This window comes from Sander lucioperca, chromosome 18 (genome assembly GCF_008315115.2).
Source record: "Sander lucioperca isolate FBNREF2018 chromosome 18, SLUC_FBN_1.2, whole genome shotgun sequence".
NCBI lineage: Eukaryota > Metazoa > Chordata > Actinopteri > Perciformes > Percidae > Sander > Sander lucioperca.
In genome coordinates this window covers 24324679-24349470 of record NC_050190.1, presented here as the reverse complement: position 1 = coordinate 24349470, position 24792 = coordinate 24324679, and the positions used below count along the sequence as shown (strand labels likewise).

Below are 24792 nucleotides of genomic sequence, written 5' to 3'. Positions count from 1 at the left end.
TTTGTTTTAATTGTACTGTATATATTACTCTGTTGCATTGTTCCATGCTGTGCTAGGACTGACTGTGGTGGTTAAATAGACATAAGATAGACTGTATGCACAGCTATGTATGGCATCGTATGATGTTAAACTGTACTTTCCTGAATCTGGCACAAGGCACACTTTTCTTACCGTGTGTTTCTTGAGCAGCTCCTCTGGGTTGCCTCTTTCTGTCAGACAGTTCTGTGCCGTTTTAAGAACCTTCTCCAGCTCTATCCGTGACTCATCAAACCTCTTCATGAGGCAGCTGTTTGCCTCCACATGCTTCCGCCACTCCGTAGATTCCTTAATCATGCCCTTAACACACAAACAAGTAAATTCTTTAAATATTGAAAGACTTCTAAGAGCTGAATAGAAATTAAATAGGCCTTGGATGTTTACTGTACCTGTGAGGAGGACTGCAGGTCTGCTACTCTTTTCTGCAAAAGGCTCATGTCCATGTACTGGAGGGTTTTACTACTGTTCATTATTTTCTGGATGGTCTGGTGGTTTCTCTCTATGGCTGTCAAACACTTCTTACAGCTATGTGTGAAGGTGGCCAGCTCCTGTAGTATTCAATGACAAGCAGAGTGTTAGTCATTTATTAATATCTTGAGGCTGTGCTTTTCAGACTAACATGATGACAAATGGAAAATGCTAGTTATAGGTATGTTACGTAATTTCTTTATCTATGTATTTAAACATTATTCAATACAACTGATATGGTACCATATTGAAACTCCTGTATTAGTTACCTGGCATTTCTGTTTAAAGTCTACTGGTCCCTCAGAGTCACCGGTGCTGGTGATATGACTGGCCTTCTCCAGAGCCTGGTAGAAGCCTGTGATGTTCTTCTCCATTTCTTCCAGTGGAGGTAATAGAGACTGGGACTCCCTCAGCAGAGGCAAACATCTCTCCCTTACCTGATTGGAGAAAAGCATGTTAAATAAAGCAAACTACAATTAAAGCAAATAAATTAATATTTTCGGGGCTTTAATGCCATGGCAGCAATTAACTATGTTTTACATATCCTTAAAACAATCATTTGCATAATATTTGCAAATTAGCAGCCCTACATTTTGCTATGATACAGCACATTTTAATCTTTGCCCAGTTCCAAAAATGTCCTGCAATCCTTATTTATTCAAGCTTTGGTTAATTTTTGGATAACAAAGGGTAACTTATTTTGGTTAATAGTCAGGTAGATTATTTTGTTTAAGGTTAGAATAAGGTTTGGTCATGTTTTTGCTTACTTTTATGTAAAAGAAAACCAAAAGAAGTCCAATATGTTTGTATAAATAGTTTTGGATTCCTAAATAAATCAGGAAGAAATAATAAATACTGGCAAAAAAACTAGTTATAAGCACCCTCAAAACAAACTGGGCACCTTGAAAGGCACTAGTTTAACTATAAAAAACACACAAATACACACACATGCACACGTAAAAATAGAAAGAAGAAAAGCTAAACAAGTGAATAACATACTGTATAATGACATGCACACACCTTGCTCAGCTGCTCTTTGACCGAAGCCATCACAGCCATCATCTGTGAAACTTCCTCCTGTGGAGTGTCTTTGGTCAACAGCTGAGCGGTACGGCTCGCTGCCTTACAGGCGGCTTCCATAGCTGGCACTTTGTGCTTGACTTCCTGCAGTAAATTTGGATATAGAGTATAGGGATTTTTCATTGCACAGCAGACAGATGAAAATCAGTCTATACAGAGGAAATGATGAGCAAATCAGCTGCTTACCTCAACATCTTGAACAAAGGCTCTGACGTTCAGGAAAGATACTTGGACAGGAGCAGTCATCTTCTCATTGGTTGCATCCATGAATATTTTCAAGGTATTAATCCCATCGTGGTAGTCTTGTCTCAATTTATCTACTTCATCTGCTCTTGCATACTGCCAATGAAACAAAGGAAGACAGTAAGTTATCTTTTTGAAAACTTAAGCTGATGCAACAGGGATCAAGATCATTATAGTATTTATTCACGGTACATTTGTTCAAAGGGCATTTACATGTTTGACTTTGACAAACAGCTCCCTCCATCTCCCGTTCAGAAGGAGAAGCTGCTGCTTCAGATCCCGTGAGACTGTGTCATCGCAGGTCTCAATGAGAAAGTTCCCTGCATCGTTCATGTCCATGTGCTGCTGCATCCAATGAGAGAGGTTTCTGAAGAAATCCTAAAAGAAAAAAGGAAGGAAAGACCATAGCTGCAGAGACTCAAATGCTCCATTTAAAAAAAAAAAGCATTCCTCATTACAGTTTAGCAGGAAAAAATATATAAACTGTATAATACAAATATTAGTTTATCATGACTAGTATCTGTGATTGTACTTACACGTTTGGCATTCTCTGACTGATTGAGCATCTGCTCTCCGTCCTCTAGCCAGGCCTGCAGAGATGCCACTGTGCTACTGTACTTCTCCCAGTTCGAGATCACCTCCTCCAGCATGCTGCGAACACTCCGCACCTCCAAAGCCAGGTTCCTCCACTGAGCTGTGGCATCACTAAGGAATTTACTTACCCCTTCTGCTTCATCAACTGGAAGTAAAATATGGAACTAGTTCAGTTTAGTTAAAAACACAATATGGGTATCAACTGTACAGGTATAAAAACATTGATTATGTTGATCATTTTGGTTGATGCTACAGGCTGTTAGGTCAGAAAGATCATGCTAAAATTGCAATCCAACTAATGCAATTATTGTTACATATTCATGCACAATGCAATATTATGATTTTTCTGTTCTATGGGATTGAACATATGTTAGAAAAGAAAAGTGCAATCTCATATTTACAGAAAGAAGCGACTCAGGAAACAGGCAAAGTTAAGGTTTTAAAGATTATCAGGCTGTATTTAGACTTACCTTTGTTACAGGTCTTAGACCCTGTAACATTAAATCAATAATAAGGCTGTTTAACATGAGCCATAGCAAATTTATATATGTATACATATATTTTATATATATATACTTAACAAAGAAATTGATAATAAAAACAGAAGTCTTACTTGAACTGTCAGACTTTACATAAACCTCTGCAGCTTGCCTGAGGCCTGTGAAGATTATCTCATACTGCTCAAAGAACCGGTGGCCTTCTACAAAAGTCTAGAATAGAAAGGCAAACATGAAAATACAGATTAAATAGTCCGATAGACATATTGCCATTCAAATACTGCAACTATAAAAACAATAATTTCCACTTACAAGGTAGGTTTGCAACAGGAGTTCAACAGAGTCCCGTCTGCCATATTTAATGATCCAGGACTTTAGCTTTGACTCAGCCAACATAAGAAATGCCATCAGCCGATACTTCATTTCCCAGAATTCCAGTTTAATCAAGTGAGCGTGTGATGATGTGGACACAAAATTGAACCTGCAAATTAAACAGATGTTCAATAATCATTCCATTTTTACTTTGATTTTTACAAGAGGCACAGAAGACCAAACACAGAAAATGTTTTACTTAAACAACTGGTAGACATCAAGTTGATGTTCAATTTTAAAATTTATTTAGGAGAAACTGTACATAAAATGTACTGACAAGACAATATGTAAATGTAATTATTCTGCTAAAGGTCTTACCGTTCAGCCATATCTTGGAGCTGCTCAGGTGGGACAGGTACCCCATTTACTGATCTGTCCCTGTGGATCTGCTGGAAGGTTTGTCTGTGCGATTCCAGGTTTTTTAACACCTCCTGCAAAATGTAATCACATATAATCATGGCCACGTTGGCCTTCCTGTGTACGGCACCTGTATAAAACGATTTGGATACCTACCATGGCAATAGTATGGTAGGTATCCAAACACACTGAAACTAAAGGTGCGCTGTGTTACCTTATGCTGCTCTAGTTTTCTGTGCAGAACATTGGCTGTCTCTTCATGAGCATGTTGGATGGGAATGTCCTCTCTCAGAGCCATCTCTGCCCTGTGAAGCCAGGCTCCAATCACTCCCAGAGGACCAGGCAGGGACTTGTCCAGATGGATGTGCCAGTCCAGCAGCTGAAATTGAAATCCATTAAAAAACCCACTTTACCAAAGCAAGATCCTACAATAGAGAAGGCTATGCTGATCGAAACATTTCCACATGTTCACAAGCAAAACAAAAGAGTTTTATGCCAGTCTGGACGAGCTGTGGATGTCCAAAGGAGCAGGCTCCTCTGTTTCCGTCTCCTCTCCTCTGGACAAACTCATATTTAAATGGTTCCATTACACTTTGAACTTTCACTGGCAGCCAGTGAACAGAGGCACCCTAAATTGTGTTTCCCCCATATGATACCTTCACTATGGCAATGTGATTTTCAAGCAAAAAACAGCATAATGACAAATAACTAATGGACAATCTAGGTATGATTAATTATCATAATTAATTCAGCTTTCTTTGTGGCTTGGTTATAAATTATTCATGCTGTGGAGAAGTGTGTAGTAAAATTACCCTGGCAGAGACACGGTCCCACGCCTGTTTGACCAGAGCTTGGTCCACGGACAGCTTGCCGTCTCTGTGGACTGGCTGCAGCAGTGGATCTGTCTGCTTTTTCTTCATTTCATACTGTACACGGAAGCTCTTAAATGCCTGCAAAACAAAAGGATAAAATAAGAAAGACGTGGTGAGAGTTGATAAATGTCTTTGTCAAAGCAGAATGCTATGTAACAATGCACTTTGTTTTTCCAGGCTTGATTAACCTGATATTTGTCAGTGAGATTTCCCTCTGCTCCCTGGGCCCGCAGCACATCTCTCTCCAGCTGATCTAAAAACACCTTCAGCTCTCTCAGCATCTTTCGCTCCTCTCTCTGTTCACAATCAGGGAATATGCAGCTTAGAGTCACAGAAACAGACAGATTTTAATCCTTTTTTTTTTTTTAGATGAGCATGCCAATATGTAGAGAAACTCACACCAAACAGACATTCCAGAAAATCCTCTCTATTTCTCCACCTCTACGTTTTAGCACAGATTAGTTTTATAAGTCATGGTAGAAGGAAAGGGGTATGAACAGTAGCATCTTCTTCAAACCTGATTTAGTCTGTTAACTTAGTGAAACATACCTCAAGCATTTGCTCTATATCTTGGGGACCAAACTATCCAGGAAAGCAGCAAGGTACACAAAGAGATGCAAACACACCACACAATGCATTAGAACAGCAAGGAGGAAAAAAAGAAGCAGAGTGGATGGAAAATGAGATTAGGGCGAGGTGGGAATACACTCCAAACAGAGAGCATGCAGCACTGTGACCTGAACTCTCACCTGAAGTACTGGCACTGACAGTGCAAAAGTTGGAATTGAGCCAAGATGCAGCTTAATGTGCAAAAAATAAAAAAAATAAGTAGATGGAGATGGAAAACAAAATGTTGATGATTATATTAAATCTGTGTTCATTTTTTCATTCATGAGTGAAGTGTGAAGTATGAAGAAGGCTTACAACAATCAAGCATATATAAAGCATGTTTTCATTAAGCATATACTGTTGATCTCTGCATGTGGTCATTCTCTTTGAATAATGATGCACTCATTTTTGGGAAATATGGATGGAAGCAATATATACAACTTCATTATTGAAACAATAACACATATTAACACTATTCTAGAGTATTTAGTTATAAAAACAATATTTTCCCCCTGATAATCCCTGATCCCTGTATCAGTGCCTTGTATGTACTGTACAGTATATCAAACATTTTAAACATATTAAGTACCTCGTCCTGCTGTCCATCAGTCTCAGAGTGGTGCGGGTTTGGGTAGTGCTTGAGGAACTGAGCCACATATGTCATGATGGATTTCTCATCTGGCTTGTCTACATCCACATCTACAGAGCAAGACAAACATTAGAAGATGCGCTGGATGAAACTTTATACTGATGCAGAATTGAAATTTTTCAGGCCTTCAAAAATCATGTCAGTATTTCAATTTAAACATGACCTCATAGCTCTACAAAAACAGGACAGGTATGACATAGCCATTACATTTGGTATTAAGTCAATATGACATTAAAAAAACAAAACATTTTGCATCCTCAAGAGGGTATATCTCTGCAGGCCTGACAGCTAATTAAACACGTCTACTTTCATCTTCATCCTTGACCTGATGTTTCTAGAAATCAGGGCTAAGCTCCCGTAAAAGCAGAGAAGTTTCAGTGCAGCTCTTTGTGCATTAAAGCATCACGACTCTACTAGTGAAGACAGGACTGCAGAGCCACTGCAGACTGCTTCACTTCCACAGACTAAAACTCAGAGCCACAAGTACACACAGCACTTTAATCCTCTGGAGGGTTTCACTGGTGTTTTCAGCAAGCATGTTGGCAAAACACTCATGCAGAATTGATTGACAGAGTAACATCATTTCAATAATTGAATTAATACTGCATATTTGCTGCTTTTATGTTTATGTGTCAAAAGACTTACCTATTTAACACCCATATTCAATGCTACCTTGTCTGAATAGTCTACTACACTGGAATATTTAAAGCAAGCAGTTGGAAAGGTCAACAGCACCTTCTGGATCCAGCAGGCGGGGAATACCCAGCTCATTTTCTGCAAGTGCAAAGGCTATCTCCAAATTCTCCCTGTTGCTCCTGCTCCGCACCACCTCCATGTCAACCAGGTCTGGCCTGATGGCGTGCACCACCGACTGGAATGCAACGCCATCACGCCAGCTGGGACCAAAGTCCTTCACCTCAATTCCATGATACCTGAAAAAAACATACGTGAGCATTGTTGTTTTGCAAATTCCTATGACAGAACACAGACACCCTATCTAGACCTTATTTATACTGTATATATAGTATATAGAAAATATATCTATACTTCTATATACATATTGTAACACATGGCAAAAAAAGGTCATTTGAAAGTGACTTACTTGGCTGCTGTGCACTGCACCCATCTGAGCATGGCCTTCTTGGCATTGCCCTGAAATTTGTTAGCCACCTTTCGCTTCATGGGAGGGCTTCCTGCTTCAGAGCTGGCTAAACTCTCCACCGAAGAGTTGCTGTTGGACAGGGCCTGGAGGGCTGGCAGGTTGCTGGTTAACTCCTCAATCTAAATGAAGAACAAGACCAATGGAAAAAAGAAGAGGTTGCATTGTGACCATGGCAACACGAAAAAAAAAATGGCAGTATTTATTGGCAATCAACATCATCATTTTGTGGCAATCTATGCAGTGATGGCTGTTTTATGCATACATTATGCTATGAAATGGTTTGACAAGACAAAGATCAGCATCGGATCAAAATGTTGAGCAAAAAACATTTGGTCCAGGAGTTTGTGAAGTGCAGGGTTTATTTTTAGGGCATCAACTCACCTTGGAGTGAGTACAGTTATTAAACTCTCAGGATTTAGGGATCAGATGAAGCATTACCTGAAAGTAGAGGATAACGGTCCATATCAACCCAAGAACAATTGATGGTCGTCCATCTGCGATGTCAGTGGCATGAATGTTAACAAGTTTGATCTGAAACAAAAAACAAACAGAGGATTAGTCTGGAAAATAAGTCAAATGCAGACAGGCTGGAAGTGAGATTTCTTGTTTGCATTTTCACCCCCAGAAGCCCCGAGAAGGTTCATACTGTCCAAAGAAAAATTGAAAGCTTTTGTTGTTGTTGCTCAAAGTCATCAAAGTCAGGTCTTTGATGCAGGTAAATACTGTAATACAGCCAAGCCAGGAAGGCAGAAACAGCCACAGTGAGAAGTGAACCAGAAGGAGAAACAAAAAGAAGAATTCAGTTGTGTTCAACTAGGCATTAAAAGGAAAAGCAGAGGTACCACAGCACTGCAAACCTTGCATTGGTCACTGCCACAATTTGCCATGTTTACATCTCTACATTTGAGCAGCTCCGAATTGAAGACAGACACATCAATAACCAGTGTTCCATTCAAAATGCATGTCAGTAGAAAAGCTTAATGACTAAATGTACTGAAACAGAATAGTTGTATCCAAGTGCTGCTTAGTACACATCGTGCATCAAATTAAAAGAATGCATACAGTATGTGATCACACAGGGTGTTTAATGGCGACTGACCGGAGATCCTCGATACACAGACTGAAGGCATTCATGATGGGAGAGAGATCACAACAATGTAAGTCTCCATCCTCAGGGGACACGGATGAAAGTGGGACACAGGCTTCATAGAGCCAAAGGATTTAGAGATGAGTTATGTAATCAAGAATTCCTATTTCCATCTGCTGCTTTTCTGAACATAGTGCATGATACAGACCTTATGTGCACTAACATGTATCTAATCAACAGCTTTTTCTTGTGAGTTCTTAATCATACCCTGGACTTCTTTAAGACATGCCACTGTTTTTCTCTAGTATGATATAGAGTTGTAGAAAAACATTTCCATGCAAAAGATGAAACTGCTGATATGACTGAATGCTTACCTTCCTGCCTTCGAGGAATTTGAGCGCTGTGCCAATGTTGGAGACCCAGTGGATCCTCTTCAGCTGGCGGCCTTGCTCACGGGGCTTAAGACAGAGAGGACAGGAAGTGAAAATCAAGCTAGTCGAGAATGCCGTTTCTTCCTTCAACCATTTGATGCTTTGAAACATGGTAATAAATGAAATGTACATGGTTTAATTGTGTCTACTTTACTACTTAAACACTCACATTGGTTAGTCATGTTTGCCACTAGTTGCAGAGTGAGATAGTGAAAGTGGCCCGGGAGTATTAGCATGGCTTCTCTTACATAAATTAACTAGTGAGCCAAAGCTGCTTTAAGAGAAAAAGAATAATCTAGTGTGAGTTAGAACTAGCTTCAATAAGGTCTGTCTATGTGAATTACTTGGCTGATATAAACCAGCAGGGGTCCACTCCAGAAAGCAGTAACTGAAAGCATTAGGCAGAGTTCACCATGACATGCAACTGAATCATTTGCCAAGTAACAGATTTACAGATGACATGGCAGTTTATTTCAAGACAGGTTGTATTACTAAATCCTTATCAGAGTCTGAGCCAGTGTTTATGTGTGTGTGGGCTTGTGTTGCTATCTTTGCAGGGACCAATTTAAGTTTCGAACCGCTTTAGACATTTGTGCATTTTGAGGACACTACCTCAAAGGGCTGTTTGAACATAAAGACTTGTTTTTAAGGTTAAAGGCAGGGTTGATAGGGTTGGTTGAAATGGTCTTTACACCCGACAGCAATATTTAACTTATGGGCTCTTAAAAAAGATCTGTCATCTGTAGCTGCACCAATCACTGCCTTGCGGTCCGCTTGGAAAGAACCAATGAAAAGTCTCCTTGCCCCAGTGCGTGCGTGTGTGTGTGTGTGTGTGTGTGCGTGTGTGTGTGTGTGTGTGTGTGTTTTGTTTTAAATCATGAAATAAATGGGACCATGAGGCATTTTTTTCAATGTAGGGAATCAACACATTCATGTACAAGTTGACTTGTGTAGGTAAAAAGGCCTTCATTTACATATTCATAAATTCAAGTGGATCTCATACAGGGTGGCTCACAAATCCACACTTTAATCAAGAGTGTAAATCCTCAAAAATAATTTAAGCATATGTAAGGTAAGAGTCAGGCCCAACATGTCTATGCAATTCATGTTTAAGATCTACTTACTAGTCTTTGGCCAGACAGAACCTCCAACAGAGCCAGAAGCTTCACCCCATCTTTGATGTCCTCAAAAAGGTCGTTAACCTCCAGTGGGGGTTTATACTGGAGGAGAAAAAAACACAGCTTTAACAAAACAAAAACTAATCATGACAACAAATGAAAAGTGTTAGCAGTAGTAGTAGAAATGAATCACCCTTGAAAACCAATGCATTTATAGAACCAGTAATGTTGCATTGTTAATTCTATAGTGTGAAAAGACATTGGTATTCTAATCCATTAGCAGGGATGCAGGGATGAAGTGAAACCAAATGCTGTTTGTGAGAAACAGGCTTGTTAGCAACAACCACAGAGCCTCCCTGCAGCTGAAAAGATGGTGCTTTTTCCTCAGCAGTGGCTTGGTGCCCAGTCCTGAGGCGATGGTACTCATTTAACCCTAATTGGACTGTCTCCTGATATCATATTCACACATTTACAGAGCTGTATGAATGGCAGCGTTATAACCTACTGTGTTACACAAGCATTACTGTATAAGTAAACAAAACAGATGTGTATTTATTCAGCAGAGTGAAGCTTTAATTAAAAGGATAGCTCACCATGGGTATTCTTTATTTGGCATCATATACAGGCCATTTCACAACTCAACATATTCCATGACAGGATGCAGTTGGCTGCCTATTTGGGGCATAGCAGTGTGAAGAGGCAAGCGTCTGTCCTGTTATTCTGTACATGTACACTCACCAAAGTACTGTAGAAGATGGTGTCATGGTTCGTGCCGCATTTCTATTCAAATATAATCAGTTGTTTGAGATATATCTGACCAATACTGGTTCTAAAACATGCAGTGTTCTATTACCCTGTAGCTAAAGGTCCATTATGATTGTATGACTGAACACACAGTTACGCAGTTATATATTAAGAGAGTCAATTAAATATACTATTTTACTATAAGAATCTTTAACTACTCTATTCCTACCAATCAGATTAAAACCTGTTTTTTTCTCCAATTAAACTGCTAATATGCACAATCACGCAAAAATAGCTTCTGTCATTTGGTAATCATTCCCACCCTGGAAAATTATTTACTGAACAACAGAGTCACATGAGACCTCCTAACAGTGGAAAAACTGTGAAAATCACTGGAAAGATGCTTCCTAACACAATATCAGAGGAAATGGAAACAAAGGCTGAAGGGAAAGTGTGACAACTGGAGAAAGTTCAAACTTAGATAATACAAACTTTCACCCATAAACAGAAGATTCCATTCAGACCAATATTCATCATTTATTCACACACAAAACTATCGCAAGAAACCTTACGTGCACTGACAAGAAAAGTCATAATTACTGTAAACTTTCCAGTTAAATAAGCCAGTATGGCAGCTGTCCGCAGTGTAAATATGACTTTTTGAGAGCTCTTTTTTCATGATGTAGCTTATGCTACATTAGTCTTATTGGTATGCACAGTGAGTGAGCTTGAGCGCAGTGCATGAATAATGAAGAATAGACCAACAAAGCGTCTCTGCGTTGGCCCACCACATAACTGAGATTCTTTCAAAGTTTTAGAAGCCAAGCTTTGAACTAATGTGGGAAGATCAGACTCAACAAAAAACCCTCTAAACTAAATCTCTTTGCCGGGTTTCAGACTTAAATCCCTGTTAGCGGTGTATGACTAGTTGAACACTTTGCTGTGTCTGCAGTGATTACACTCACACGAAAAAATAACTCAGTACTAATTCTGAATTCCAAACTTTAGTGTGCATACTCTAACACAGTTTGTTATTTTAGGGTCACAGTGTGATGTGATACAGCATATCAGCATGTTTCATTGTTGTAATTTACACGCATGAACCTTAGAAGCAGACGACTGCCTACGGGGAACTGTCCTCAGCCTCTTGTTCTCCATCTGTACACTGCATCACTATCCCAGCCAATCCTGTCCACAAATACACACACTCACGAATAACAAAACACCCACACACATACCTACACAATCATACACAGCGGGGACACACAAACACCTAATACACAACAAACACATACCCCACACACCAGTTTCTCAATAATTCCATTATACTTCCCATATGTCCACATAAACACACTCCACTAGTTTTGAGCTCAAGTATAAATGCCCCTTGTGGGCTTCTTTAAAGCAGAACTGCAGTTTGGCACTGTGAAGATGCCTCTCTGAGCTCAGGTATGTAAGTTTCATCGTTCCAGCAAAGCAACACGCTGCATGACCATTTCAATGGTTCTCCTCTCAGGGAAACAGAAGAATCATAGCTATACTGTAGTGGGTGTTCCCTCCCCATCATTAGATCTAGCAAACTGTCATTATAAACATGATTTGATCTTAAATGTTTAAGAAATAACCTGTGTCATTATTTACAGTTAACTGGATAAATTCAATTATCTTGTGCAGGGTAATAGATGTCATAATTGTTGCATGGCAAAGCACATCTTGCAGTCGATTCCCTCCACAGGCGTAATGGCTCAGTAGCCTCAAATACCACAGGCCAAAGAAAAGCTACATGATAACGACAAGCAATAAAGCATCATAAGCCTCTCTCATTAAAATAGTCATAGGACCACTTCCAAACTATATTTGACAATTTGTTTTACATGATGAGCTTATAAAATCCTTCAATCTCCAGCCCCTGTCAAGTGATTTATGATAGCCACGTAGTGCGTAAGCAGCGGCGAGCATGGATGGAAATTCACACTTACCTTTGCTAAATGAGAGTTGATCCATTTTGTGAAGGTTCTCTTCTGCACTGCCTCCTGCTCGTCTGAAAATGAAAGGCACAGAGGGCATGTCAATACACGATAAGACGCCAAATGCTCATGGCGGTTGACTGTTAAGCCCATACATCAGACTAAAGGAGCTGGGGATATTCGTAATGTAGAGGATACACAACCAAATGGGGAGAATACACTCAAGTCAGTAGGACTTTATGATCAGAGATTCCATATTTGTTCTTGCAAAGAAGTGGCTGCTAATTGATTCTAGATATGGATATGGTTGGGTTTATAGCTACCACAGAATCATAAAATGCATTAAATATAAATCCCCTAACTACAGTATAACTTTTGTCAGTTATAGCCTTTGCAGGACTCCCCGAGCCAGAATCCGACTTTATCCAGACTCATAGTACATCATTTTACACTGCTTCTGGGATGTGGAGTAGCATTACAGCACCCTGCACCAAACACATTTGTGCAAGTGAATAACACAAGCTTGCCGGTGCTAGTATAATCAATGCTCCTGTGAAGTGCTTTCAAAAAGAGGTCATACAAGGGGATTAGAGAATGAGTGGGGAGGAAATTTCTGCCAACACATCCCCCAAGCCCCCTGTGTTCAGTAATAAAATGTGTGACTGTTTTGGTCACCCCCCAGCCTCTTTTGTGGTCTATTAATTTATTCAGTCACAATGCTTAATGCATTATGCAGCATGTATAACAAAACGACTGATTTCTTTGCCATAGAAGTGCTGTTGTTGCGTCAAGGACTGATGTCTAACACCCTGTCACGCATGGCAGTAGGCTAGTGCTGCACACTGCACAGAGTGGCCATTTTTAAACATCCACCCTTAGAGATATAGACAATGGTCACGTGTTCAAGGAAGCAATGTGAACACTATACAGGGAGCAAAGGCATTGAGTTAACCCACAGGCTAATGCTTCATCACTGATGCACAGGGGATGCCCACTGAAGCATAGCACACACATACAGATACACACAAACACACACAGATGCAACACACATACAGCTGTTTGTGCAGCATGACACTGTAACTAGTTCATGTAGCATATATTCACCTACAAACCATTAGCATCTGTTATTTCTCCAGTTATATCCCAGATTAGCTGCGTATGTGCACACAGATGAGAGGTGAAGGGTGCTGTTGCCCTACTTACCACGTAGATACTGAAAAAATCCGGTCACCAGATTTAAAGAAGTCTTTCTGACAGATACATCCTTATAGTGAGCCATTCTACACCCCACTCTCCAAGTCTCTCCTTTTGCCTTTCATGAGTTCCAGCGTACATGTACTGTATGTATGTGTGAAAATAAGATCCACTGTGGAGAAACTGGCACACAACACACTGTCCTGTCCTTTCCCTTTTCTTTCCAGCAGGAAGCAAAACAGATCTGGCTGCCTGGTTTCCCTGGTGAAAGCAAAAGAGCTGCTGTAGGCTGTGATGAAAACGTCCCCTCCTCCTTGACACTCTCCCACACAGACATACACACACACACACACACGCACAGATGGAGAAGAAAACTCTAATGGATCGGGTCATTTACAATCACATCCTGCCATCTTCCTGTGCTTTTCCCATCCAGAGGAGCCATGCCTGTGTGGCTGTGCACAGCCCCCGCTGCACTGCCTCGCTGTATCATCATACCGTCTGAGGCTGGAGAGAGATCAGTTAGAAGCATGGCTCCACCAATCAGCATGTGGGAGTCGGTGATGTCATTATCCTGATTTATGCGTGTCTGTATGTGTGTGTATGGCCCTGTGTTTGCCTATAAGATTTGTCTAATCTTCTATGAGATTGACTCAGTTAAAAAAAAAGCATTTCAATGTCCAAGGAATTGTAAAAATGTACCTTTCAAATTTGCTTTTTTTATTCTTATTTTGTCTGTAAAATCAGATGAAGTCCCTGTAGGCCTATTGATTAAATAGACCAGAACAAAATTAAAAGACTGCTGCACAAAGCTCACCATGGTGCAACAAATCTTAATAATTAATGCTGAGGCTGGTGAACGACATCCACCACCTGCTCTCTCTCTTGCTCTCTCTCTCTCTCTCCGTGTCAATGCTATTGTGATGACAAAGCAGACACACCCACCCCGGGATTCCCAGTGCACACACAGTATCATGTAAAAGCTCTAAAGCATGAACATTTTTGTCCTGTAAGACCCAGCAGAACCACTTCAGCTTTGACCACAAGTCTTTTTCTACCGCACTACTACTCCACTCTTTTGAATATAACACACAACAGTGAATAAGTATGGTACTTGATAGCTTATCTTCTCCTGCAGAAAAATCCCTTTTTTCTTTCAAGACCACCAGCATACTAAAAGCTTCTCTGATATACTAAAAATAGGCCTGAGCTTGTGATTCTATTATTACTGCTCTATAGACTGCTAGTGGAACTGTCCCAGAAAAGCTATTTGGGTGAAAATGGATTTTTTTCTCTCCCTTTTACGTCAAAACAGCACAAGGTTAAAAGTAGCACCATTTAAATGATGTTGACAGCTGCGTACAATGAGAACAATGAGTTTGTTGAGACACTGCAATTAATGCATAGCAATTTATGAGCAGCTAAGTCCCACACCAAAAAGGTTAAAATAAAAAAAGATTAACCCTGTAATTAATTGTAATCAAAACCATTTTCATATTTTTAGAGCATTTTTAAACCCTTCAACACCCAACCACCTGGAAACAACATATATTTAGGGCGTAGTATAATCCACAGTGAATTGTATCTGTACTATTTTTATGCCAGGGTGTTTTCTTTGAAAATGACCAATAATAACGTCTACGTCAAGTCTACTCTACTGATACGTTTATAACATGTTCATGTTCACTTTAAAACAGTCCTAAAAAGAGTGCTGAAGTCCCAAAAGCAGAACAGTGGATGGTAAATAGTGAGTTAACCTATAACCTTTTAACTAAAGCTTTTACTTTGCTATTCTAAACACCTCATGCCACATAGGTCCAACCCAGGAAAATCCTGCTGCAAAGGAACTCATGTGTTTTTGTTTCCACCAGAGGCAACTAGGGCTACATATCATTTGAAATATTTCATTACTAGTGCCAAAACCTGCATTTTGCTCCTGATACTGAAACAATATGTTTTTTGATACCTTACTTTTTTTGATATATAAACCCGTTTTTTTCTACAAAACTATTTTATAAGCCAAAGTTCCCAAATGTTGAATGTTGTCTAAACACAAGCAGCTGTACTGTGCCTAAATAAAATAGTCAAAAATCGGTACAATCTTGAGCTTGAAGGTTTATTCTTAAACCTTGGAAAAAGTTGTTTTGACAAATTCACAACACAAGGTTCAACTTTCTTTTTTTCAAAGATGATCATTTCAATCCACTGAGGAAGGCCACAAGAAGTGGTTAAAAGCATCAGAAACAAGAGTTGGACCTAGACATTTTTTGGCTGGGATCTATCTGATTTAAAAATAAGTAAACATGATTACAAATCTGACAAAATATTAGATGCCAACTTTTTAACAGTTTTGAAGTAGTTAGGTTCAAATCCCAGCCCTAAAAACACTTTTGAGGAAATAAAAAGGAAGAAAAATAACACATGAAATAAAAAAACAAACTTGTAAATGATAACTTGAAGTTGTCCTGATATTCCAGCTGCTTAGTCTGAAATCCATCCAGCTATTAAGGAGCTGTCCAGAGTCTGAGTTTGTGTAATAAGGTGTACGTATGGAGGTCAGGCCTGGATATACTAACTCTGACAAGCATGAAATCCTTATGTAAAACAGCTCCCCATCATTGAGTCATAATGTCTTAGTCAACTGATTTAATTAGGCCTGATGTAGTACTAGTGGCTAAGTGGCAATTAAAAGTGGATAGCTCCAGCGACAAACCACATAGAGCATCAAACCACTAAAGCATCTGCAATCCACATGAGTAATGGATTACTTAAGGTGATCTTAGGACAGATGATAGCTTTGGCAATACTGTACTGTATGTGCTTGGCTTCATTGGCCTGTGTTGGTCACCTGGGAGCACTGTAAAAGCCCACTCACCCTGTTGTTGTTCCATTTAGTTGAGAGCAGCCTTACTTTAGCTCTGACAGGCCAACAACAATCAGGCAGGACAAAAAAACTATTCTGTAGCGGTCTATCCGGTGTTGCTTGACACTGAGCGTTTACTTATGAAAGGTTTCCTGGTCTTCAAAACAACATGACTGTAATACTGTAATCCAATAAATAAAAACAAAAATAAATGTTGAAACCACTATCCTTCTGCAACAATTAGTATTCAGAACAGTATGAGGCAGCTTGGCTCAGTGTTGAGAGGGAATTAGGCTCTCTGTTCATGAGATCATATCAGTGTGATGGCTGTCTGACCCTGGCAGCTGTTGCTGACACTGTAGAGTAGAAGCATCTCTTACAGCTGACACCATTCATGCTTGTCTTTCTTTTACTTGCTTTTACTCCAACCATGATGTAACTACTCCGCCCCCTTAGTGAACGCATTTCTAACAATGGGTGTGCTCTACCACTATGTTTTAGCTTGTGACCTTTTACAACACAGCTGTAATCGTGTGTTACTGGCTGCATGTGCAGAGTAAGGAGGCATTTTGGTTGATAGACAGAAAATTAACGGGCAGCTTTTTTGATGATTGATTCATAGTTTCAGTCATTATTTAAGCAAAAAAGCCAAACATTTACTGGCTCCAGTTTCTTGTGAGGATTCCCTGTGTCTCATTGTAAACTCAATGTTTTTGGGTTTTGGACTGTTGCTCAAGCTAAACAAAACATTTGAAGATATCACCTTGGATCCGAAAGAGATGTGATGGGCATTTTATCACTATTTTTTGACATTCTCTAGCTTAAACAAAATTATCCATTAATTGAGAATATAATTGTTTGTTGCAGCCCCATGTTTTTCCCTTAATGTTGTGTCACTTGATTATTTATCGCAGGAAGCAAAGAGGCTAAAAACTACTTAACATTTCATATTTAAACGTGCAACATCCGGCTCCTCTGACACCACCTACAGCCTGTAGTGTGATTTGTAAAAATCCACAGCTCCCTGTTCAGATGCACCAATCAGGGCCAGGTGGGGGGGGGGGGGGGTCTAACTGCGTGTCAATCACTGCTCATGCACACGCATTCATTCTCCCTTGTGGGGGGAGGGGCTTAGGAGACCGTTTGGGCTTTTGCGGTGTGGTATATTGACAGTCCATAACTTTCTATACACTTTGACTTAAGTTCTTGCTATAAGGAGGGGAGGGACTGAGAAGTTGTCGATGTTCACATTTTTTGGCTAAGTCCTGGATCTTCATAATCTACTACCTACAGCACCTTTAATGGAAATGAGAGAAACATTTAAAAATGTAACCATTAAAGAGATATTCTACATTAATAGGCTTTTATCTGTCAGTATGTGATCAGGTAGGTGATTCACCACACTACATGTATGAGATGTTACCGCAAACCCTATACTAGCTGTGTTTCTTCATATCCTGTTTGACACACAGTCTCTCAACTAGAGTGAAACCCACAGAAACCAGGCATAATGAGAGCAACCCGCTTGTCACGCACACGCCACCAGGCAACTACTAGACATCAATTGTACCCTGAGGGCATTTAAGGCCGCAAGGTTTTGCTACACTGTGGTCTTATAATGGTGCTGAAATCAAACAGACGAATATTACGATGGCATGGTGGCACAGCAACAAGTATTTTTGCTTTGGTTGATTGGTTGTTCATACGTTTAGGAGGTTTCTTCACAAATCTGTTTTATTAAATAATGTGGACTAATACAATCAACACTAGCAAGATGCATTCACAAGACTTCAGATTAGCTGGTGTCAATAATTGATCCACCCATGACAGGAAGCTGCGTTTGATTAACAGCAGAAAAGCCCAGACTACCTTGCCGCCTGCCATCTACAGAGCACCTTAAACCACTGGCACAATAATGTCTTCCAGATGTGACTTGACACCAAATTCCACTTCCTGTCATGACACACGCACTTTGCATTGCAGATTATGCCATTTGTGCACTGTTCAGGTGAATTTCTCCCCCATTCAGTATAAAAGCTACTTGATTTTTCTGATTTTGATAGGTCAGAAAGATACATTTAGCAATTGCATCTCTCTGTGTTTCTATTATTTCTTTTTTTAAATCATTTTGAAATCTGTTCTTTTTTTTCAGCAGCAGCTAAGAAGAGGTGTAGTTTGTGTCTATCCCTTACACTATACAGCATTAACAAGAGAAAAGATCTACTTAGAGAGACTTAAAGATGCTTTATAAGTTATTTAGCCCTTCATTCCAGGGCATGTCTGAGTCAGTACACGGGCCTCAACATTTGTGAAACAACTGAATAACACCCAAATGGCAGATGCTCTTTGTCATGACACATTTCACCCTCATTGTGCTTAGAATATCTACTGATATCAAGTGTATGTAAATAGCTGTGCAATACACAGGAAACCAAGTCTCTCTACAGCAGGAACTGGGCACCATTGGACAACCACAGACAAATGTTTCATAACAGTCGCTATGGTAACAAGGTATAATGTGTCAAATTTGTTGGTAAACTGTACTTCCAGAAATACATCTACACTGAGCGGAGGTGGATGCCAGCATCGACCAGACTTGTTTAGTGATGGCAGTGGCCTGATGCTCTGTAATAAAGGGGGGCACCAACAAAAAGAGACTCCTACTATCGATCTATTCTCTTACCAAGGGCAGAAAGGGTGTCAGGTTTTAGTCTTGTTCAGTTCATTGTCTGTGCATTCATGAAACCACAGTTGTTGTGACTCAATGTTTCTGATTATCTCTGGCCTGCCTCAAAGAATTAAATGAAGGAGATAACTTTTAATGTAAGTCTTGAATAAAAACTTTCTCAGAAGGGATCAAACTAAAGATTAGCTTATTCCTTGAAAAAAGAATGTGTCCAAAAAGCATTAAGTTCTTTTTACTTGCGACAAGGTCACGCTGATGCTTGAATAATGACATGATGTTAACACATGTGATATGACACATTTGGCGTACTAATCTCTACAGAAAATCTGATTTAAAGATGTGAAGACAAACTGATCAAAAGCTGCGTCGAGATCAGGAGTTTCACAATATTAACAGAATAAAACAAATCATGTTTTCTTTAAATAAGTTCTTAATTACCCGATCTAGGTTGGCCAACAATGTAGTATGTCTTTTTGTAGTTTGGTCACAAGATATCACAAGAATGAATTTTCTTATTATTCCAAATAAGATTATGTGCTATTGGAAAACATAAAACTGGTTACAAAAAAGACCATGTGCACTTTAAATCAACTTACCCAAATGTGTGATTCTATTATGCTTTTTAAAGGCTAGAAGTGCTCGAGAACAGGCCAGTTACACAATGTAGGACTGTAACTTATCACTTTTAAGTATTCAAAATGATACTATATATTGCAATTTTTGCACATTCCATTACTGTTTATGTCTTTACCAGCCACGCAGAATTCAGAGAGACAAGAAAAATGAGGTACACGGAGAATCAATCTTAGTAAGCAATAAGGTAAAATAGTTTAATTTTAAAAAATATGCTTCTAACTCTATGCCTAAATGCTCCTATGTAAGTAAATGAGTGTGTGGTGTGGGTGTGGAGGCATGCATGTATGTGTGTGTGTGTGTGTGTGTGTGTGTGTGTGTGTGTGTGTGTGTGTGTGTGTGTGTATGTGAGCATCCTGCCTTGCAGAAGCTGGAAAACTTCAGAAGGGCACGCAGCCCAGGCATTGAATCAGCACAATATTACTGTGCAGCAGTGCAGGAGGAGAGTGTTTTGTCCGTAAGCCAGCTGAGCAAAAGAATGACACTTACCCTGCAGTTTTTGCATCACATTCGCGATGTCCACAGACGGTCGACCGAAGTGCCTTGGAGATGCCATGTCGTCTCGCCACAGCTGTAATGACAAGTTGGGTCACTGATGCTGACGGCAGAAGATCCTTCACAACCGTCCTGAGTGGGACATCCCCTCTGCCCCTCCCTCGCTCTCCTTCTCTCTCTCTCTCTCTCTCTCTTTCTAATTTCACTGCAGGACCAGGTCCAATTGAATCTCAGGTTTCATGCAGGGACAGTAGGTTTACTGTCCAATAGAAGCACTTCTTCCATTCAATGGCTGCAAAAGAAAAGTCAGAGGGTTTCAACTGAGGCCACACCTATTGTCAAGCAATTATTTTACTACACTGCTTACCGTTTCTAAACTTATCAAATGTTTATAGGCCTCCTTTTGGGACCAAATAAACTGTTTAACTTTCTTTTAAGCACATGTTCATGTTGAATGCCTTAAGACCACCCTAGGTAACTCCACTTTTGTAGCATAGAAGTGATAAGTGTCTCACAGTTTACATAAATCATTGAAACATTACCACTATCATGCTTTTTTTTCAAGTTTTCATTGTTTTTAATGTTGTTGTTTTTACCTCTTGGTTGCAATTTTGTTTTTGTTTTTTTATTTTACGACAACTTTTTGTTACCCTCCATATTGTTTGCATATCCCTGTAGACAGTTTTCAGTGAGTTTCCCATGTATTTAAGTAAGTTTTGTCACATGATATCACAAGAACTAATCAATGTACCACAAAATATACAGTACACAATGATGGCTAAAACTTCTTCAGGTTCAGGGTCCTGGTATTGTGCATGCTGGCTCAAAGTCACATTGTCATGGCTTAAAACAGATGCTAATAGTATATATATATATATATATATCCATTGTGAAAAAGGCCTGTAAAATTATCCAAATGTCTGATCCTATTATGTTTTCAAACACAATATTTAAGATATTATTACCTGTCAATCAATGTATTGCTTACATGAAAAGTGAGATTCATAATAAACTTAATTGGTGCTAAAATGCAAGTATTCTGACACACACAAGGCATTTGATTGAATTGGCTATCATTAGCTCTCAAGAAGTGCCAGTAAGAAATGTTCAGGAAGTAACGAATCTAAATACAGAAAGAGCTACACAAAGATAACAAAGATAAGCAATACAAAACCACAAAGTTATCATTAACAGGCAAGTAATTGGACAACCATGTATTAGACTATATATATATATATATATATATATATATATATATATATATATATATATATATATATATATATATATATATATAATTTAACTTTATACAAGTTAAATGGTTAGTGACTAGTGTGTATAGAAATGTTAAAATAAAGAGTTAATATTTCGTCGTGGCCTGCAAACTGCCAACCTATAAACCCACAAGCACTTTTAGGACATCAATCAAAAAAGGAAGTTAAATTGTCGAGTGAGAAAATGTTTGAATGAGCCCAAAGAAGTCTTGAAGTAGCCAGCACAAACGTTTGCCTCCAACAGTTTCATTACATGCCTGTTGTTGCACATATCATGTTATCATAAAGTTATTTAACACTTAATTAGAACTTATGAAACAAAGTAGATATATATGTATAACTTACTGTAGCTATTTGAATGGTGTACGTCATTAGCGCCAGTTTTAACACGAGAGGAAGTTACTAAAACACCACAAACTCAAAGAAGAACTAACTGAAACTAACAAGTGAAATAGTAGCTAACATTTCGGTGAACAGGACCCTAACAACCACCAGGCTAACAAATAACACTATCAATTAAATTGCATCTGCCATGTGTCATCTTACCGCTTTCAGGACTGCAGATCATGATAACTTTACAGAGGAAGTGCGTGCCTGTGTGTGTTGCCTTGTTGCCAATGGTAACGGTGAAAATGAAAGAGGGTGGCGTGAAGTGAAGTTTGTAACCACAAGAATAAAGAGCGGCACGCTGCTGGCAGCAAACTGCACCGACTGGAGGAGGAGGGGTCGGGAATGTGTGGTCTAGTTCCGGTCCTCCTAATTTTTATGGACAAAAGGGCTCATTCTTTGGGTGAACACAGAGAGGAATTCCGGGTATCCCTCTCTCCCTCTCCCAATGTTTGTTTATGGCACTTAGTTCACAGTTAGTTTATAGTGACCTTAACAGACAGTGTGATATGAATTCAATTATTAAAGGATGCTGTCGATGTTACCAGAAGATAATTGGGGCCACATAAAAAGGGTTCCATGCAGTTTTTAACAAGTCTTATAACAGGTTTTGGGTTGTCTGGTTGTGGGACATCCTCCTGCAGCATGACACTTGTCTTTTTATCCAGCTCTTTAATTAATCAGGAGGACCCTTCAATGTAAAGGGATAGGGGGAGATAGGGGCTGCAGACCATCTGCACCACACTCAATTCGTTAAGTCATTAATAAAGGGTCATTTTTATAACTCTAAATGTTAGTATGTTTTAGCAAAAGGTCAGGAATTTCTAAATTTCTAGTGAGCCATATTGCAAAATACAATCATTTACCAAAAAAGAAAATAGTTTTGATGTTATTTATTCAAGATTTTAAAATTATGTATGTAATTATGAGTATGAAGATTCTGAGAAAAGGTATAAAATTGTGATATTTATTGCATAGTTCTTATTTAATTTGTATACTTTTGATCATTGCATGGCCCTGATCGTCGGTGTTTAGAAAATAATAAAATTATAAAGATACAAAGCAAAACAAAATCTGCCCTCCAACTGCCAAAGAACTCTGGATGGAAAATCTTCATATAAGCAACACAAAAATTTGCAATATTTGAGGAAAAGCAGGAATTCAGGGCAAGCAGTAGAAGCATGAACTCATTCCAGACCTGAAGTTGGCAGGTGACTGCAGAGTTGACTAGTAGGTTTGTATGCAACAAGGTGGTGGCTCTCACCTCATAGTCAATATTGTGTAATTAATTTAAAAAAAACACACACACACAGACATAAAGGACACAGTACTAAATAAGTTTTATAAAACTAAGAAGGCTTACTGAAAACTTCCTTGACATGCCTACTTATTTCAAACGAGACTTTCAGTTTGTCACACTGGTGTGTGCAAGGCAAGAACCCATATGCAGATAGCCCACGCAAAAATAAAGATTTTCAGTGATTTATTGAAGAAATCAGCTTACAGACAGGTAGTGGTAGGCAGGCATACAGGTATACAGAAAACAAAGGCATGAAATGGACCTTTTTCACAGCAGACAATTTGACTTGTCATAGTAGCAAAAGCACAGCTGAAATTGATAACCTTAACGATGGCTCAATTCCATCAAGTGTCCCAGTAAGCTATTTCAGTGAGTCAGCATGTACAATACCAGGGCCTCTCCTAAGTGGAATGCAGCCATCATTAATGGTTTTGAATACACCTGTGCTTTTTCTACAATGACATGTCAACATGTCTACCATAAAAAAAGGTCTATGCAGCATGGCAACTTTGATGAACTGACAGAGTCCAATAGCAAATTAACTGGTATATATACATGGGCTGATTAGGGAAAATGGGAAGCAGATGGGCGGGGAAGGTCAGGCAACTGGCTGGAGGTGGGCGAAGGGGAAAGGGTTATTGCAGGGCAAGAGGGAGTGGCTGAGTTCGATATGGGTGGTGCAGGTAGACAAGTCAAAGGACATTTGGGCAGGTAGGAAAGTTTAGAGAAGTAAGAAAATGTGGCTGGAGAAAGGGACAGAGAAGCAAATTGTGACACTGTTTAAAATTTCACACTTTGAATTAAGTTATAAAACAGTAACCTGTTAGAAAACTCAGATGCAACCCATGTAAACCTGCAGCGTATTTCTTTTATGATATTTTTGCGGAACCTCTATTCTTTATAATTCATATCATAGTGACTGTTAAGTACACAAAGCTGCAATTTTCCAAACGAATCATCATTGTAAGTACTTCAGCACCACCTGCTGGACTTTTTTTGTGATAGGAATGTAAATTTCCTGAGAACTTCCCTCATATAAAACCTTCTCGGCCTCTTCCTTAATAAAATTCTTTGAGGAATTTGTAGAAAGTTCAATCCTAGAAAAGTGCTTAAAAGTGCTTATACTTAATAAAGGATCTACTTTAATGCTCTGTTTTGAAAAAATATATACATCTGTCAATTTATAGAAAAGGAATAGTTGTACCTGATTATTGTATCAGCTGTTGAGCTGCAGAAGGCTGGTTTGTGGTAATGTTAACCTGAAGACTCTGATGGTAGAGTGAGGTGGGAAGAGTGCAACAATAGAAGGAAATCCCCATAGAGACTGAGAGCTTGATAGCCTGCAGACTCTAGTGGATGGTCAGATGTTCATGGTTTAGCTTATCCAGAACCTTGACAAAACACTTGGAAACAAGACTTTTTACAACAGAAGTAAGGTTGTATTTTTTAATGGTTCGGATTTATTTTTATTTAATAACAGTCCTATCCAGAATATGTTTATAGCAAAAATGACAACACAAGAACTGTGTCTTAGGCCACTAAAGCCATTGTTGAAAAGTATTGATCCCAAGGAAATGATGCAAAAGGAAACAACCCTGTTTCCCAGTGTTATGTCCCACACAGATAAGCAATGCACTTGCTAATTTTAAAGCCAGAAAGGGAAGGAAGCATGAC

The 24792-nt window shown here is 39.2% G+C and overlaps 1 protein-coding gene across 2 annotated transcripts in view; it reads right to left on the bottom strand.

Annotated features, from left to right (window-relative positions):
- The window catches only part of syne1b (spectrin repeat containing, nuclear envelope 1b), an 86876-nt gene extending 65084 nt beyond the window's left edge, over nt 1–21792 (bottom strand). The window contains exons 1-25 of one of the 2 annotated variants that reach the window (XM_035994759.1): nt 21777–21792; nt 20152–20449; nt 12299–12360; nt 9582–9677; nt 8401–8484; nt 7378–7470; nt 6880–7058; nt 6513–6709; nt 5718–5827; nt 5269–5319; nt 5069–5101; nt 4708–4815; nt 4460–4597; nt 3862–4026; nt 3609–3721; nt 3231–3399; nt 3035–3131; nt 2892–2912; nt 2364–2566; nt 2041–2205; nt 1771–1923; nt 1525–1668; nt 774–941; nt 426–584; nt 172–336 (exon numbers count right to left, since the gene is read on the bottom strand). In XM_035994759.1, the coding sequence (XP_035850652.1) occupies nt 172–336; nt 426–584; nt 774–941; nt 1525–1668; nt 1771–1923; nt 2041–2205; nt 2364–2566; nt 2892–2912; nt 3035–3131; nt 3231–3399; nt 3609–3721; nt 3862–4026; nt 4460–4597; nt 4708–4815; nt 5069–5101; nt 5269–5319; nt 5718–5827; nt 6513–6709; nt 6880–7058; nt 7378–7470; nt 8401–8484; nt 9582–9677; nt 12299–12360; nt 20152–20218 (2940 nt within the window). In that variant the 5' untranslated portion in view covers nt 20219–20449; nt 21777–21792. Of the gene's footprint in view, nt 1–171; nt 337–425; nt 585–773; nt 942–1524; nt 1669–1770; nt 1924–2040; nt 2206–2363; nt 2567–2891; nt 2913–3034; nt 3132–3230; nt 3400–3608; nt 3722–3861; nt 4027–4459; nt 4598–4707; nt 4816–5068; nt 5102–5268; nt 5320–5717; nt 5828–6512; nt 6710–6879; nt 7059–7377; nt 7471–8400; nt 8485–9581; nt 9678–12298; nt 12361–20151; nt 20450–21776 lie in introns of those variants that run through there. The other variant, XM_035994760.1, reaches the window with a different exon arrangement.
- Nucleotides 21793–24792: the final 3000 nt, after the last annotated feature.